Raw genomic sequence first — 18,013 nt, 5'->3', positions numbered from 1 at the left:
CTGGCTTTGGGAATTAAGAGTAGTTTCACTATTATTTAAAAATAAATATTAACAATTTATGAACAGTTTAATAAACTGAATAATTAATTCAACTCTCCATTACAATACTTTAAGTGTTAGCTTTACAGCATCTTAAAAACTTTATGATATCTATTGCTAATTATAGCATTTTTCATTCAGTTGTAGCGTTTTTGTGTGATGAAAAAACCTGCTCTTAAGATATCTGAAGAGACTCTCCTGATTGCAAAGGACTTTAAAGACTAAAATGCAAATACTCTAGATTTCAGCTTTCTGTTGTTTTTCAGCATAAAATATTTATTTCAAGGAGATTTACATCTCCTTCTTTCCACAGACATGTAGTGGCTGGAGTATTGCCTGTAGCACCTGGTAGTCCTGCTCTTGGGAACTTTGCCAAGGAAGAGATCTATTGCATTGAATGTCAATGCCTCTTGTTAATGGGCATCCAGCACCTCTCAGAACAGTTTGGATTGGAAGGGACCTTTAAAGGTCATCTAGTCCAATCCCCATCCAAAAAACAGGGACATCTTCAATTAGGTCGAGCTGCTCAGAAGCTCACCCAATCTGACCTTGAATGTTTTTAGGGATGAGGCATCCACAACATCTCTGAGCAACCAGTTCTAGTGCTTCACCATCCTCATTTTAAAAAAATGTCTTCCTTATAGTTAGTCTTTATAGTTAGTCTGAATTTATCTTCTTTCAGTTCAAAACTACCTCCCCTTGTCCTAGAACAACAAGCCCTGCTAAAAAAAGACTGTCCCCCTCTTTCTTATAAACCCCCTCCAAGTACTGAAAGACCACAATCAGGTCTCCCTGGAGCTTTCTCTTCTCCAGGCTGAGCATCCCCACTCTCTCAGCCTTCCTTCAAAGGAGCGATGTTCCATCCCTCTGACAATTTTTGCCCAGGATACAGTTGTCCTTCTGGGCTGCAAGTGCACACTGACAGACCATGATCAGCCCCTCAGGCACCCATATCCCCAAGGCCTTCTTGGCAGGGGTGCTGTCAATCCTCCCTCCTGCCCTGACCCACAGGCAGGGCCTGCACTTTGCTTTGTTGGAGCCCATGAGGTTCCCATGGCCCCGCTTCTTGAACGTGTCCAGGTCCATCTGGGTGGCATCTTGTCCCTCAAGTGTGTCAACCACACCACTCAGCTTGGTGTCATCTGGGACCTTGCTGAGGGTGCACTTGATTGCACTCTCTATGACACTGATGAAGACAATAAACAGAACTGGCCCCAGTATGGACCCCTGAGGGACACCGCTTGTCACCAGCCTCCATCTGAACATCTAGCTGTTGACCACTAGGCTCTGGATGTGACTATCCAACCAATTCCTTATCCATCAGACATCCATCAAATCCATGTGTCTCCCAGATGAAGAGAAGGATTTTGTGGGGAACCATACCAAGGGCCTTACAGAAGTGCAAACGGATGGTGCCCACAGCTCTTCCCTTGGCCACTGCTGTAGCCACTCCATCATAGAAGGACTTGCCCCTGGTAAAGCCATGCTCACTGTCTTCAGTTACCTCCCTGTCCTCCATGTGCCTCAGCATAGCTTCTGGAAGGATCTGTTCCATGGTTCTCCCAGGCTCAGCTTTCTGGGAACAGCAAGACTTAAAGGTGACTCTGAAACCTTTATCTCTGCCCTAAAGTATTTTCTCAACCACTTTCCTCAGCCTGTTCTCAAAAGGATCCCTCTGTTTCTGGAAGCAATAGTCTCCTGTTCATGCCCCTTTCAGCATTACAGAAGCCATGCTAGATCCAATTTTGCATCCTGTGAGTGAAAGGAACAGAAAATGTGACAGGTCACACAAATTAGTCTTTCAAGCTCTATCTCAGGTTATCCTTGAAACTAGTCATTTATTAATTACCCTAATTTATTCTCATGAAGATTATGAAGCAAGAAACTATTACTAAGGTGTAACTTTCACCACAACAACATCCCAGAGGCTAAAAGTTGACAATGAATTCGCTTTGGATTGTGATGCTGTGCTGTCATGCACTCGTGTCCAGCAGGGAAAAACAAATAGGCAGCAATAACTGTTTCCACAAGACTATTACATCTAATCAGTTAAAAAACTGACCTAGTTGACTGTCACAGTTAAAAATATAATGCCTAGACCTAATTTCATTGAAGCGCATGTGATTTCATAAGACTGCATGCCCTTTGCGAGTGTACTTCCCTTGAACAGATATTCCATGGGTCTATCCCTGCCTTTGTGTTTTATCAGGTAAAAACTGGCAAACTATCATCAACAGAAAGCGCTTTGTTCTCTTGATTAAGCAGGATGATTGGAAATCCTAAGTGTTTCTATTGCTTGTGTTTCCCAGAAAAAAGCTTTTGCTTAGCTTGTGTGCTGCTTGCCGGGAGGAGCATGCCAAGGACCAAATCCATAAAATAGGTTTCTGGGACAGTGGTGCACAGAATGGTTGCCAGCTTTTTTCCAGAAAACATAAGCTGTTCCACAGAGCATTAAAATTAATACAGCTTAGCATTACTTCCGCCCTGAATCGAATCAAGATGTTAAAGGCACAGAGAACTTTTTGGTATATTTATTATACTGATGTTATTTTATTCTGTATTGTCTTAGAACATGATCTAAGGCTTTTGGACCCATGGAGAACAATCCAAGTGACTTCAGACAGCTTTTGATCCAGCTACAAGGTCCTTCCACCTGTCTGTAATGAACTGCAAAGTCAAACCATGTTTCAAACAAAAATTCCCAGCAATTGCAGTGTACTCACTTAAAGCACAGGTATGCTATAGAGTATAAATGACTATTCCCTGGGAGACAGTACAATCAACCTCAGTACACAGTGCATGTTGACACAATCTTATCACTTTAAGGAGACACCTGCATTTCAGTGTTTTAAAAATCACTGTAAAACTTTGTTTTAATCATTTGGTATAACAGAAAAAACACCTGAGACAGTGAGAGTCTGGTGGGACAGTCAGTAGAAAACTAAACAGAAGTTGATTCCAGCTCTGCTACAGACCTGCTACATATCCTTAGTCAGTCACTTTACTCATACATCAGTTTCCCATTGTGATAGAACAGGTATATGAATACACCATTTTCCAAAATAAGCAAGTGACTTCAGATCCTTTTCAGACATCTTCTCAAGGGTCTCAGTACCCAGCTGACCTTCAGCTAAGGCTGACCCTCTCATGGGACACAGAAAGAGAGCAGTGCAGTTCTGCTCTGATACCTTCAAGCAAAGTTAACCATGTGTCCCCTGCACAGTCTGGCACCACTTCAATGAAACAGAAGCCAGCACAAGGCAGAAGTAACTATGCTGAGCACTGAAAGTCATGCAACCGTGTCAGCACAACACACGATCTGTGCTGACAGTTGTTCTCTCTGTGTGATCCATCCCTGGAGGTACCTGCAGTTAGAACATGTCTCTCCACTGCTCAGTTGCATTGACAACACAGAGCCTCTGAGTGATGAGACAGAGAGGCGTGGTAACAGTGGCTTGGGGGCATTCTGAAATCCTCCTCTGTCTAAGTTGGTTGTACTAGTTGAGGTGCTTTTCAAAGCTCTTCAGTACAATGAAAGCTGTCACTCAGCCCTCACTGCCAAACAGTCCCTTGTATCCAAATCTTCCTCAGTGTGACCTACAGCAAAACCCTTAATAGCTGTCAGAACTGGAGACGAACACCTGCAGCCCAATTATTGTACAATCTGCAGCCAAGATTCCTCCTAATGAAGAGAATCAACCACCTTTCTCCCTCCAGCAATGAGAGAAGTCCTGCATCCCATCGTGCTGTGCCCCTGTCTGCTGATGTGGGTGGGACATGCAATAACGGGTTTAAATCCCAGCAGGGGGCATTTAGGCAAAATCTCAGGGAAAAACTGATAACTGTGAGGATATCAAACACCAACACAGACTGTTAAGGTGCAATCACTGTCACTAGTGATTTTTAAGAAGGAAGAAAATGAGTACATTTAGCCAGGAGCTGGACTAGATGGCTTGCTGAGACACCTGCCTCTGATGCAGTGTCATGGACATATTTTATGAAAAATCCTTTCATTAGGATCTTTTCTCCTGAGAAGCTGAGAGGCCTCAGAAATGAAATGTAAACAATAATTATCTGCTGCTGTGGAATGCAACAGGTGCATCTTTCATTGGTCTCATATGGTTGTTTTTCATTAATGGCCAATCACAGTCCAGCTGTCTCAGACTCTCTGGTCAGTCACAAGATTTTATTATAATTCTTTTCCCTTCATTGCTAGCCTTCTGATGAAATCCTTTCTTCTATTCTTTTAGTATAGCTTTAGAATATAATTTTCTTTTAATATAATATATATCATGAAATAATAAATCAGCCTTCTGAAACATGGAGTCAAGATTCTCATCTCTTCCCTCGTCCTGGGACTCCTGTGAGCATCACCACAATGCAGGGCAGAAGAAACGCCTGTGAGGAGAAAAGCCCCAGGCAGCACTCACCGGTTGGTGTGGGAATTGCAGTGCATGAACCAGCTGCGGTTGTTGTCCACATACATGGCCCACGCCTTGTCATCCTTGCCCAGCATCATGTCCTTGACCACGTTAATCCTGGCGATGCCGAAGGCCGGGTCCGGGTGGTTGTCGTAGCGGTCCACGTGCAGCTCCCAGTAATGCACGCCCTTGGAGAAGGCGGCGGTGCCCAGCACCACCCGGTCATCGTAGCTGTTGCAGGTGGCAGTCTGGTTGTCATTGGACAGCACTATGTCTCTGTGAGCTGAGGAGGGGTCAAAGGTGAACCATGCCACTGTGGAAGGGGAAAAGGAAAGGAGGGATTAGATCAGGAGGTGCTGTGTCCATGTGTTGTCTGTTCAACTCAAGTAAGAAGGATAAAATTCTGCCTTTGTAAAGACCCCAATGTACTCTGAGGTAATAAAGACCATTTTTCCTTGTTACTGTAGGCAGCTACACAAGATGAATCTGAGCTGGTACCCTGCTGCTCTTCAGCTCAGAAGTGCTTTACATCATTTGTGCTTGTTCCCCTGAAATTTAGCTGCTAAGGGTAGTGACATTCTGTCCACACACAGTAACAAGAGAGTCACTGAGGAGACAAAGGCTGCTCCATGACATGGAAACTGCTCATGTCAGTGAATTGGTTCAGGATCGCCTTCAATGGATATGGAGATTTGCTGCGTCCATGCTGGTTAGGATTGACTTCACCAGTTTTTCAAAGTGAAGGGTTTTTTTAAGGAAAGCAAAAAAAGGCCCCAAAAGCTCTTAAAGTATAAATATTTTATACTGGCCTATTTTGGCAACACAGCATAAAAGTGGAAGTGATAATAGCATGCACTTCTCAATTCATTACAATATCATTAATGAAGATGAACTTCCCATAATGTCCGTATGGATGTCAAGTATAATTACAGAGGAACAAGCATGAGTTCCCATCTCTGTATTACCAAACCTTGCAGGGAAATTGAAGCAGTAGTGAAGAAAAAGGCAAATCCCAAAGATGTATGTAGAAAGGGAGACAGAGTGGAACAAAAAATATCCCATGAGTTGCATAACTGTTTCCGTATGATAAAGAAACTCTCCTAGTTAGATCCTAGACTTTTACAGCCAACTAAAATCACACAACTTGAAGCCTGAAGCATTACTGATAATGGAAAATGCCAGTAGGTGTCAAATACATTAATGGGTGTAAAGGGATGAAAGTGTCCTGCTACTGAGACATGCAGCTTTTCACTTAGAGAGTGGCAAAGGCCCAGCTCACCATCCGACGTCTGTAAAATGACCGTCTTGCTGTAAGGACCAACGCCCGAGGAGTTGAAAGCTTTGACCCTGGCATTGTAAGTGCTGTTGAAATGAAGGCCATCGATGGTGCAGAGGGTCTCCTTGCCGACATATACCTCCTAAACATTCCAAAAAATATGAGAAAGAGAGAGAATGAGGGAGATAGTTTAACATAGTTAAGACTTCTAAATATAAGCCAAAAGTGAACAGCTTCTCTTTGCTTCCCAGGATGAATGAGTTATGCTGTTATAATAGAAACAGCCACAGCATGGGAGACATCAAGGATGGCCAGCACTGGACAAACTAAGGTGAAGATGAAGCTGGAACGGTAAAGCAATAAAGGGCAACACAGAAAGATCTTCATGCTCCTCTTATCCTAAATATCTACTCTAAACCACTATTTTGGAGAGTAGTCCCAGTATCTGACACACTATGACTGCTATTTTATGCAAGACAAAAAAGGGGCATTAAGAATAAAAAAAAAACAAGAGCAGTTTTGCTCTGTTGGAAAGGTTCTCTCATGCCTAGGTTAAAATATCATTTTGAAACCTGAAAACACAGATCCAGAAGAAAGTAACTCCTAAAAGTTAGGATTACACGCACCACATGTTGAAACAGTATCTAGACAACAGAAACATCAAAAAGATCTTCAAATATTTATCATACAGCAAGTACTTCTGTAATGTGAAATATTTCAGAGGGAGGAACATCTAGGCAGACCAATGAAGAGGATCAGATTATGCCAGCTACGATGAACTGAAAGAAGCCTAGAAAATCCTGTCTTGGAAGCAGGTTGAAAGATAATTCCTTTCCACCTCTGATTGTTGGGATCTTAGCTTGTCAGAGTGACCCTGAGAAGCGTTAGAAAGTCTCTTTTCCCAGCCCGGCGCTTGAAGAAGGAGTCAGAGCTCTTCATTTCTCGGTCTCAAGGTTGTTTATTGTATCTTATCTATAAAATTCTTTCTCCTGGCCTGCTGAGGTCCGCTCAGCAAGACAGTCAGAGGCACTCTGGCTGCCCCGGGGGCGGTGTTATGTCTTTATACTAAAAACTACATTTACAATGTTTACAATCACTTTCCAATACCTATCACCTATGTTAGACAGTGAGCTTCTACTCTAAACCAATCTAAAAATGCCAACATCACAGCAGAAGATGGAGGCCAAGAAGAAGAAGGAGAAAGGCTGGACACGCCCAGTTCCCTCCATCTTGCCCCCTGAACCCCCATACCAAAAACCCTAAAATCTACTTTTCCACCCCGTGATAACTTCACTATTATTCTACCTAAACTGTTGCGGCTTTCTGTCTTCATATAAGGTTGGTAATTTGCTCCATGGGTCATAATCAAAACCACAGGCATTTTGGGCTCTATGCCAGGGCTTCTGAGCCCCCTGGCAGGGGTCCTGGATGTTCTGGACAGTCAGAGGGATGTTCTGGGTTCCCACATCTGATTTCTCTGGTTCTGTGAAATCTGTAGGTTTATGGTAGCAAAGGCACCAAAGTGCTTAAACCTGTCACTAGGCAAACCACTCAGATCCCAGTTCAGTTAAGACTTTAGTAATGCCCAGGAATAGTTCTGATGGTTAAGGCTCTCTCATATAAACCCAAAAGGATGTGATGAGTAAGAAAGGAATTGATTAAGTTTACACCGGGACATGTGTTTGTCCTCTTTGCTACTATGGTGGCTGCTACAAACAACAAAATGTCTTGGGTCCTGAGTTAGCTAGTGATCGTTCATGGAGACAAAGAAGAGTTTTAATAGAATAAATTTACCTCCATGTCATAAGAGATGCTGACTGTGAAAAAATTTTGTATTTGTTGAACAACTCTCATATTTTTTAATCCACTTAATGTTTACCACTGTTCACTGCTTCATGAACAGTGCAGGTTGATGCTCTCTGCTTCTACAAAGATGTTCTTTAAATCCACCCATCAAATACTGATAAATTGCAGTCAACATCTTTGCTTTCAGACATAGAATTCTCCATTTAAAAGGTCAGCAAACCCTTATTGAGATGGCATTGCTGAGAAGCCTGCCCTTTATATTTTAATAGGTAAAACCGAGGATGCTCCTACCACAGCAAGCAGATCATTCCCCTTAGAAGTTGTCACCTTACATTTTTAAGGATTGAGATAGTTTTGTATCTTTTTCAATCCAAAACCTTAACACGGCACTGCTGGCAGTCCTAAAACCTTTGCAGTACCAAAACTCACCCACACAAATGAGCTTGGATACACACCAGCCTGAAATCTTGTCATTCACAAGACATGAATTCCACTTTAAAAGGTTTATCCTGGATAAAGTGGATAAAAGATACTGGAATTCTAACACCTTCTTCTAACTCTTCATTCATCACACACTGATAACACTCTTACCTACTAACATTGACTATATTGGCAGCTCTCAGCAGCCATTCACAAAAATACCTTTTCACACTTACAGTAGTGGAAGCCAGGCTCTTCAAATCCCTGTGAAATGTTACTTGGACAAAGGAACTGAGGAGACCTTCCAAAAACCACAATGCCCTCTTCAAAATGCCCTGCCAATATTACTGCCTCTTCTAATGAGGAGTGTCCAAACGAGGCACCTTTGCTGGCTATGGGTGTAGAGGTTTGGCAGTTCCTTAGGTGGATCCATGCCAGGACATTTTCAGCTTGAGAAATCTTTAGGTTTCCTGGGAGAAGCCAGTTTGCAGCTCCCGAAGAAATGCCATCACAAGTTTTTGGCAAAATTCCCTGTTTGTGAAGAGAGCAGCTGTGCTCCACAATGATGTCCAGATGCTTTTGAGGCACCAGCCCCTAGGGAAAGCACTGGGCCAGCCTGGTCCTGAGCAACAGGAGCCTGAAGCCTGCCTGAGGCAGAAGGGCCACAGCTTCTAGGAGGACATGGCTGGAAGAAAGCTGATTGAATTGTTTCTCTAGTTTGTTCATCAGGATGTGTTGAAAAAGTATGGGAGCCCATAAGCACCCTGCACCTGCAACCAGGAGCATCACGTTGTGGCATCAACCAGAGGATCTGGAAGTCAGCACTTGGGAAGCCTTTCCATATTTATCAATTCCATCACAGCACGACAGTGGAAAAAGCTTCCACCAGTCTGGTCCCATCCATTCCCAAGAGAGAGGTTTAGAAACCCTGTATTTTTATGCAGGATCATATTTTTACTCAGAAAATCAGGAAAGATGGAGTTGCATTTCTGGACCAAGCTGTTGAAACAGGGTGCAACGGACAGGTGAGAGTAGGGGCTTCAAAGAAATTTCTGGTTTGTGCAATGAAACACTTCCAGCTTCTCATACTCAGCAAGCTTATATGGGATTTTCTACTCCAGAATGCACTGGGCATACCTCAAGGCCCTCTTTCCAAGAGCCCTGAGAATAACCTCAGACAAACTTCCTACCTAGGCCAGTGGTCCTTAAGCAGCATCTGCACTGCTTTCTCCACCAGCACAATGGAATTAGGGATGTTTTGACAACCCAATCTTCCCTACCACTCTCCCCACCCTCAGACAGAAACAAATCCATATCTGGAGGAAACTCACATACAAAGAAACACAAATAAATGCTGAATGAAATTCTCACTCGGAATTGGCCACCATCTCCATCATCAAGTTCCAAGATATAGCCCTCCACTGGGTTGTGGCTCAAAGGTGGCATCCTCCAGGCCAATGTCACACTGTTGTTCCTGGTGCAGCACTTCTCCAGCTGCAGTAATGGGACGGGTGGCACTGAAACAGGAACTGGGTACAGGTTAGTGTAAGTCTGCCCTACCCCATTAGTCTGTGCTGTGAGCACTAGGGCAACTGCTCACCTCCTTCCCCTTGCAGGGGAGCCAGTGTTTGTTAGGAAGAGAGTCCATTCTCTTTCTTGAAACAAAAGGCAGTAAAATTACATAACAAAATCTTGTTACCCAGTTAGACAAATCATTTCACTGAAATATGTAGACAGAAACATATCTGGACTTGATTGTCATGTCACATAAGAAGTAGAGTCTAGGGAATCCATGAGTGGCTTCCTTCCCAGGAGTCACTGTCTGGAAGAATTCTTTTTCACACCAGAGCACCCACTGTCCCCAAAAGGAAGGGCAGGGGGTGTCTCAGGCCATAGAGTGGCACAGGCAATGCTGCCAGAGAACCCAGTGCATTAACAAAGAATTGGGTTGGTAGCAAGCAGAGCAGCCACTCCTCCCAGCACAGCTGAGAGACAGCCTGAACTCCACCAACAGCAGGAAAACAATTCTTCACTACAGTTGGGGGGGGGTTAAAAATCTAATTTACCACCCCTCCCTCTCCCCCTAGTTTTTCATCAAAAACACCTTGGATGTGTTATCTTTATGGCAACCATACTTAAAATAAACTGTTGAAGCAAATTTTTCTGTTTGCAAACTTTATCTAAATCCCATGGTTCAGGTAGCAAAACGAACTTCTGCATCACAGGAGACTCCTCATGGAAATTACAAATGCAAATTTTTCTACCAACATGCCTTTTCAGTGACTTGCTCAGAATAAACACCAAGAGACTGTTTGCCAGACCAGCATCTTAAAAATAAAAAGAAACAGAGTAAAATATTCAGCTGTGTCTCTGTGGGAAAGAGACCTCTATCCAACCTCTCCTAAACAAAACTAAACTCTCACTGTTCACTCTTTGCTGGCAATTCTAAAGTGAAAATTTAGTCTTCTGGATAGAGCTGGCATGCATCTCATGCACTGTTGAAAACATACAGGTTAAGTTAGGATGCAAGTGATGCACAAAGCCTGCCTGGTCTTCTGCCCAAGGCTAAATTTTACCATCCAATATCTCAATATCATTTCTGCTGAGCTCAATCATGTCTTAGAAGAAACTGAGTGCTCTGAGAATTCATTGCCCTAATAATATTGGTTTGCTCTTCTTTTATCTACTTTGACCCTCTAGTTTATTTTCCGCCTTCTGTCTGCGTGAGAGCTAAGCCCTTGAGCTGTTCCTTTCGTCCTATTTTATGTTTCTGGATAAAAGAGGACTGTTCATGTTCTGTGTACCAAGCAGACTGTGGGAAAATGGATGCTACTGTGTGACAGGGCTGAGGCTTCACCCCCACTTTGGAAGTGACTCGAAAGTCAACATCACACTTGTGATAAACAGCACAGAAGCTACCCTGGCTTTCCGCTGGCATTATCCATCACCACAGTGAACGCAGATGGTTGGTAGCCCAGAAGAATGAAACAAAAGAGCTTTATAAATTAGCTCTTGAAGGTTTTTCTGTGAAAAGGAAGCCTTGTTCCTATTCCTTGATATTTAAGGATGATTCAGAGGGTGTCATAAATAAAAACCTGCTTGTTTTCTCACATGGAAAGTTCAGAGTTTCCTCTAGGAGACACTGTGTCTGGAGAAGTCACAGAAATGTGACAAGAGTCAAAAACATGAAAATGAGGAATTCAGAGATAATGGGATTTCTTAAGTGAACCATTTTAAGTTTAGAGTTTTGTCTGTGTTTGTTAACCAATATATTCCTGGTGACTGATGAGCCTGGGAGAAGACAGGGCTCTATCAGCCATCCATACTCCTGCTGCTTTTGCTAGCTGGTTAGCCCTCTCAGGAGGCATTTTTCTGGTCCTCCCCATTTCTGAGACTCCTCCTGGCAAGACTGGATGAAAACCCAATTCCTGAAGTTTCTAAGATGCAAAACAGACAGTGCACTAACCTTTCCAACCTCTGAAAAACTCCTAGGAACACTGATAGGAGGCTTTCAGGAACTGTTCATGTAATGCACAATGCCAAAAAAAGAGCAGAATTTTTGGAGAAGGGTATGTGTTTTACAATTCCTCTTTAACTATGTAAACAGGAATGCTGTCTAGGAATAAAATATGTTTTCATCCAGTAGAGTGCTGTTGTTCCCACTTCCCAGGGGGAAGGGTGAATTTTGGCCCAATGTGTGAGAGTCTCACATATTATGGGGAAGTGCCTTGGCTTCTTTAATGTGTTGCTGGATATTCAAGGCTTTGTGGGCAATCCATATCAGCCTCCTGCTCTCTTTGATCCAGCCTGAACTGCACAACTCTCCTGAAGGAGAGGCAAGAAGCTCCTGCCAAGCATCTTTGCTGCATGATGCTCTCTGTGCCTGACCTGCTTTCTCCACTGGATGTGGATGGGCAGAGATTTGCCTTGATCTCAAATTCCCTATGGGAGGAGAAAAGATGAACACCTCTAAAAATCATAGGAAAGTGCAAAGTGATTGAATAATCGGGATACTGGTATGTACTTCACATCAACAAGCAGTGGAATAGGACTAAGGAAAGAAAAAATATAGGCTAAGTGCAAGGGAAAAAAAAAGACTCAGATGTTAAATTGCAGTTCTGTCCCACTTCTTGACCAATTTAAAGTTCTCAAGAGATTTTTTGGAAGGAAAATATTAAAAATATAAAGGGAGAAAAGATACTGCATTGGCACAGCGGGACTTATTAATGAGTCTGAATGATGTCCTGCTATTTTAAAAGAGCTTCATGCAGGTCACTCTTTGATAAGAAATGTGACACTGACTAATGTCTCTTGTCAACTGAGCAGTTCTCAAAACATATTGCTCAATGCATCTCATGGCTGATCAGGGTAGTCCCCTCACAGGGTACAGCAGGGCTGCTCTAAGATGCTGTCTTTTGTCCTCTTGACAAGCAATGATGTCACCCACCTTCCCAGACTAGTTTTTAAAGGACTAAATACACTGAAAAATGGGACCCCCCAGAAAAAGGAAAACTTTGACTTCCTCCAAAACTGCAGTACAGCTCTGGAATAGCTTGAGTCACTGCTGTAGCAAGTGCCTTACAAACAGTGTTAGGAGAGAAGGAGAGACCACAAGGAGTTGAGTCCATGACACAGAGCAGAAAGAACCAGAGGTAAAGCTTAAGATGAAATAGCTGTCCTTTAATTATCAGGGCAGTACAGTTCATACCTGCAGAAGCAGAGAAGATTTGTAGCAGACATGTCTGGGGAATCTTCATGGTTTGCAGAAGAGGGAAGGAGTCAGTCAGGATAAGGAGAAGGAGTATATGAATAAATGTTCAGAGGTGGTACAGAAAAGTAGAGTAGCTACATATTTTCTGATTTTGTATCTATCTAGTCCTGTTTTTCAACCAATGAAGGCTGCCCACCAGTTACAGCTGTGTGAACAAAGCAGACCCAGAACGTGCATTTGCCTGTGCCAATAGCTCTAACTGAGAATATGTGAACTACACATTAAGCCAGGCATCAGAGGACAGGAATTTTGTGACAAGGCATTCTGTAAAAGCCTCAGAGAGAAGAAAACATGGACAGAGAAAATTATCTGGGAAAGCTCAAAATGCCAGCAGCCAGTAGAGCTGTGTGAGTGTCTCTGAGGTCAGCTGGCCCAGGGAGTGTGGGACTCAGTGAGACCCTCTGATCAACATGACTGCCTAAGCATTACTTCTGCACCTATCACATCTCTGCACATTTAATTTGTTCTCAGATTGCTTCTTCTTTCTGCAAAAAAGAAAAAGAACCCTATGATCTTTATTTTTTAGATGAGCTTTTGATCTGTGCCTATAGAGAATGCATCAGTAATGTAAATGAACGTCATCAAAGCAAATGCAATGTGATTTGTTCTCATTTTCATTCTTTGTCTAACACAGTGAATCAATGTTTACTTTCAAGCATGCTTTCACTCTAAATGACCCATGCAAGTTCAATGAGGTTGAATGAGGCCAGAGTTTGAAAAAAAAAATAGAAATTCAGTCATGTACTAGGCACTGATAAAAATAATACAGATATTACATTGCAAAACTTTTGGAAAAAAAAACAACTTACAGTTGGAAAAGCCATGCTTGCCCTGTTCTCCTAGATCTCCCCAAAATTTCCTTTATAGATAATTGACATCTTTAAAGCATCTGCTCTTGTCAGATCAACCAGTAAAATGGCTTAATAACACTCACCTCAACACCAACATTTGGCAAAGACAGATGAGTTGTTGGTGTGCTGGCGTAGGTAGGATTGAAGAAAGAGGAGCAGATGAAAGAGGAGGACATTTTTTCTTTGTGAAAGTGGATGCTCAGAAATATGGAAGTCACAGAATCACAGAACAGGTCAGCTTGAAAGCGACCACAGGGGCTCACCTGGTCCTAACTCCTTGCTCAAGCAGGGACATCCTAGAGCACATGGCACAGGACTGTGTCCCTACAGTTCTTGAATATCTCCAGTAAGGGAGATGCCACAACCTCTCTGGGCAATCTGTCCCAGTGCTCATGGTGATAAATAGCAAAACATTACCATGCAACTGCAGCTTCTCCTTACAGTCAGCAAAGGGATGTTCCCCATCAGTTTGGGTGTTTGCTCCTGAAATGCTGAGTGATTACTCTGTGATAGCTGCATTTCTAGATGCAAGACCATTCTGCATGAGAAAACGCAAATAGCGCATCTGAAGAAGGCCAAATCATGCCTAGAAAATTTGGTGGCCTTCTATGACAGAATAACAGCAGTGGCAGATGAGGGAAGATGATCTGGTGTTCGCCTACCTGGACTTGTGCAAAGCATTACCCATATAACATCCCTGTCTCTAAGATGGAGAGACAAGAATTTTAATGGATGGACCTCTCAGCTGATAAGGAATTGGCTGGATGGCTGCACTGAAAGAGCCATGGTCAATGGCTCCATGTACTGTGTCCATCTCCAGGGCCCCCAACATAGGAAGGACATGGAACTGTTGGAGTAGGTCTGGAAGATGATCAGAGGGCTGGAGCACATCTCCAATGAAGACAGGCTGAGAGACCTGAGTGAAGAAGACTCCAGAGAGACCATATTGTGGCCTTCCAGTACCTAAAGGAGGCCTACTAGAGAGCTGGAGAGGGAGTTTTTACAAGAGCATGTAATAGGACAAGGGAGAATGGCTTCAAACTGAAAGAGAGAGGGTTAGATTAGATATTAGGAAAGTCTTTACTGTGAGGGTTGTGAGGCACTGGAAGAGGGTGCTCAGGAAAGCCATGGATGTCCCTTTCCTGCAAGTGTTCAGGGCCAGGCAGGATGGGTCTCTGAGAAACCTGATCTAGTGAAAAGTGACCCTTCCCATGACAGGGGGTTGAGACTAGATGATCCTTGAGGTTCCCTTCCAATCCAGATTATTTTATGATTCTAAAATAATGCAGAGTTGGGTTGAGGTCATAGAAGTAAAATTTCAGAAAAAAAAGGCCAAAGTGTCAGACTGAGAAGTTCAAATGGAAATAGACTTGCTGTCATAAATGAAGAAAGACAAATACATGTCTATATACTAAACAATCCCCAATCCCTATGAATGCTAGCTTGGAACTGGTCAGAGGCTTGTTCTGCTTGGGCACACAGAGGTCTGAAGGTGAGGAACACCATTCCTTATGCACCTTAAGGAATGCTGGCCAGGTTAACACCTTTCCACTATTCTTTACATGGTGTGTGCATGGTCACTCTGGTTGTGCTGACCAACCTGATGGGACATGCAATAGATAATAGCTGGTCAGGACCAAGACAGCTCAAGAAAAAGCCCTTCCTGAGGGCTAGCCTGTCTCTGGGGAGCAAAGTCCAAGGGTGTTTGGAAGCTCTGCACAGGTTTGGGCTGCAAAAGTCCTGTCTTCTTCTCTGCCCCTTGGATTGTGTCTAACTCAATACCTGAGCTTCCCTGCCATCTTATGATAAATGAGAGCGTAGCAGAAAACACTTTAATTCAAAAAGCACAAGTGAATCTGGCTCAAATAAAGTTTTGTAAGTCTTCAAGCTTAAAGCCAGGTGAATGTCCACAAGCCAAATACCAAAGCTGCTCTCACCTCAGGTAACCTGTGGTTAATTAGCAATCTAGGTGACTAGTTTAACTAAATCCTTCCTATGTTTGTAAAGGAGAGTGGTGGGAGATTAGTATTAAATATATTTTGCAATAAATATGGCTAGCATTAAATATAAACTGATTTTAAAAAGACAAGTGCAGACAGCATTCAGAAGAGTTTCATCAGTGATATTCCTGCTCTCTTGACTCCACTTGCCTGTCTGACAACATTTCAAAGGAGCAGTTCACAGATGTTTATTGAATAACTTTAACACAGCCTGTTTATGCCAAGATGCAAAGCATTCTTGGTGAGCAGACTCTGGCCTTTAACTGGTTGTACATTGTTTCTCCACATATCTGCCAAATTATCCACCCTAATTACTTCATCTTGGGTGTCTTAGATGCAGAATTAGGCCCAGAGAGAACACATAAGAGGAACAAAGTTCTTTATGCTTGCTCAAAACAGCAAAAAAAAGCACATCTGACATCACTACACGATATCCTTAACTCATCCACTGACTTCTGGCAGCCTCTATCCTGTCACCCACATGTATAATTAGGGCTTGAATCACCACTGAGAGAAGCTAATGACATCATTCCCAGGGACCACAATGGCTTTCAAACCCAAGTGTTCTATGGATCTGTCTAATTCTGATGCAGTTCTCAGCCTGCTTCATATAAACTAACCCCATTACAAGCTCATTATGTTAATTTTCTTTTTTTTTTATGTCAGTGACATGTCCTGTTCATCAGCTTCTTCTTTTAGATACATTTTTTAACCTCAGTTCCCTCTAGCTTGTTCATCAGAATTATCCAGATACCTGGAACCATGGAATGGTATAGCCATGGAGCTACTATCCCCTTGTGTGGTACAGCCATGGAGGTGCTTTCCCACTGTGAATCTCTTCTTTGTGATTTTTTTATTAAAATGGGCAATTTTTACAGCGCAGTCCAGATACAAGTCAAAGGTCAAAGGCTGGGGGTGGGGGGGTGTTCCCTATTCAAGTGTGTGTGAGTGTATATTTATTTTCTAATTCAGCTGTTTCTGACAAGATAGGGGTAACTGGTATCTTGAATTAACCATGTCAACCCTAGGAATGCTACAAAATGGCATGAAGTCTCATGCAGCTCATGTCTTATAAATCTTCAAAGCCCTACTCTGAAGCAAAGTTATCTTTACAATCTTTAAGTCCATCTGGTATTCCTATCTGAGCTTGTTCAGCTCAGACAGAAATACCAGATGCACGTAAAGATTATACATGTGAGGGGAGCACACCTTTCCAGGAAACACCCAGTAACCTGAATTTGCCTGAACACCTTTTAAAACTATCTGGCAAATACAAGTCATTCCTCCTTTGGTGTCCTTACACCTCCCAGCACTGTTTCAACACATGCATGAAAAACAGGAAAAGGAAAATCGTAAGAGCTCACCCCTACATTTCATCTGAATAAAATCCAGCTGGTGAATTGACTGCAGTAAAGGTTCACTATCCAGAGTCAAGTCAAACTCAGCAGACACTTTTGGCTCCAAGGCTCCTTTGACCCACTGTTCCTGAGATACCTGAACACGCTTGATTAAAGCATCTGAGATCTGAAAGAGAGTGTCAGGTTTATAATGAAATGGCAGATGCACACATTAAAAATGACAGAATGCCTGTCAGATACAGCACAAAGGAAACAGAATTAAGACAGCAAAACAGATGAGATGGTATCTGGTCGTTTTGGGGTGAGGTCCATTTTTGCTGCATCTTTTCATCTTGTCTTTTCAAAATAAATCTCATATTAGGCTAGGAAAGTAAAAACTGCATTTATAAAGCCTGTTAAGATTATGTTGTGTGTCATGCCTCTGAATGCCACATATAATTCTGTACTCTGTTCTCTGATCTGCATGGTCTACTTTTGCTCTCCTGTTTAAAAAGAAGTTGCACAAAGAGAGGCTTAAACGTTTGAGTCTCTCCATTCAGCAGAGATGATTCAGTGGATGAAAGCTAAAGGATTAAAAAATCAAATGGTAAGGAAGGTGTATATTACTCACAGTGAGGGTGATAAATTGTCAGATAGATTTTCACATATATGATGGATTTTCTACCATTACATCAAAACTGAACTTAATTTTTAAAGATTTGCTCTAGCTCAGCCCACAGACAATCAGACCAAAAGTCAAACTGAAATGATCACAACAGACGCTTCAGGAAGTTAAATCCTGGCCCTGTGGAAATCAATGAGCTCAGCTGTCCTTAAGTTCAGTGAAGCTGTCATTTGGGTATCAGGAATCCCTGACAATGAACTTCCTGTAAGTCACAGAGAGTAAAATTTTTTTCTGGGTATAACAGAGAGGGTTTTCTTCTGTTGTAGGAATTTGGATACTTTTCCTCATTACTTTTACTGAGGACACTCCTGTCTGAGCCCTTGCATCCACAGCTCCTTATCAGTCTGTGCAGTAGGTGGAGGAGCATCCCACATCCTCCTGCAGCCTCGGTGTCACTTACTGGGATG

At 42.7% G+C, this 18,013-nt stretch overlaps 1 protein-coding gene across 4 annotated transcripts in view; it reads right to left on the bottom strand.

The window, feature by feature from the left end:
• Positions 1-18,013, bottom strand: part of TRIM67 (tripartite motif containing 67) — a 40,964-nt gene that overhangs the window by 9,842 nt on the left and 13,109 nt on the right. Inside the window, exons 5-8 of one of the 4 annotated variants that reach the window (XM_077175611.1) lie at positions 16,949-17,108; positions 9,334-9,491; positions 5,740-5,878; positions 4,470-4,773 (exon numbers count right to left, since the gene is read on the bottom strand). In XM_077175611.1, coding sequence (XP_077031726.1) covers positions 4,470-4,773; positions 5,740-5,878; positions 9,334-9,491; positions 16,949-17,108 — 761 coding nt within the window. The remainder of the gene's footprint in view (positions 1-4,469; positions 4,774-5,739; positions 5,879-9,333; positions 9,492-16,948; positions 17,109-18,013) is intronic. The other 3 variants (XM_077175612.1, XM_054629806.2, XM_054629805.2) reach the window with 3 other exon arrangements.

The sequence above is a fragment of the Agelaius phoeniceus genome, chromosome 3 (assembly GCF_051311805.1).
Source record: "Agelaius phoeniceus isolate bAgePho1 chromosome 3, bAgePho1.hap1, whole genome shotgun sequence".
In the NCBI taxonomy this organism is placed as follows: Eukaryota; Metazoa; Chordata; class Aves; order Passeriformes; family Icteridae; genus Agelaius; species Agelaius phoeniceus.
This window is presented reverse-complemented; position numbering and strand designations above follow the sequence as displayed.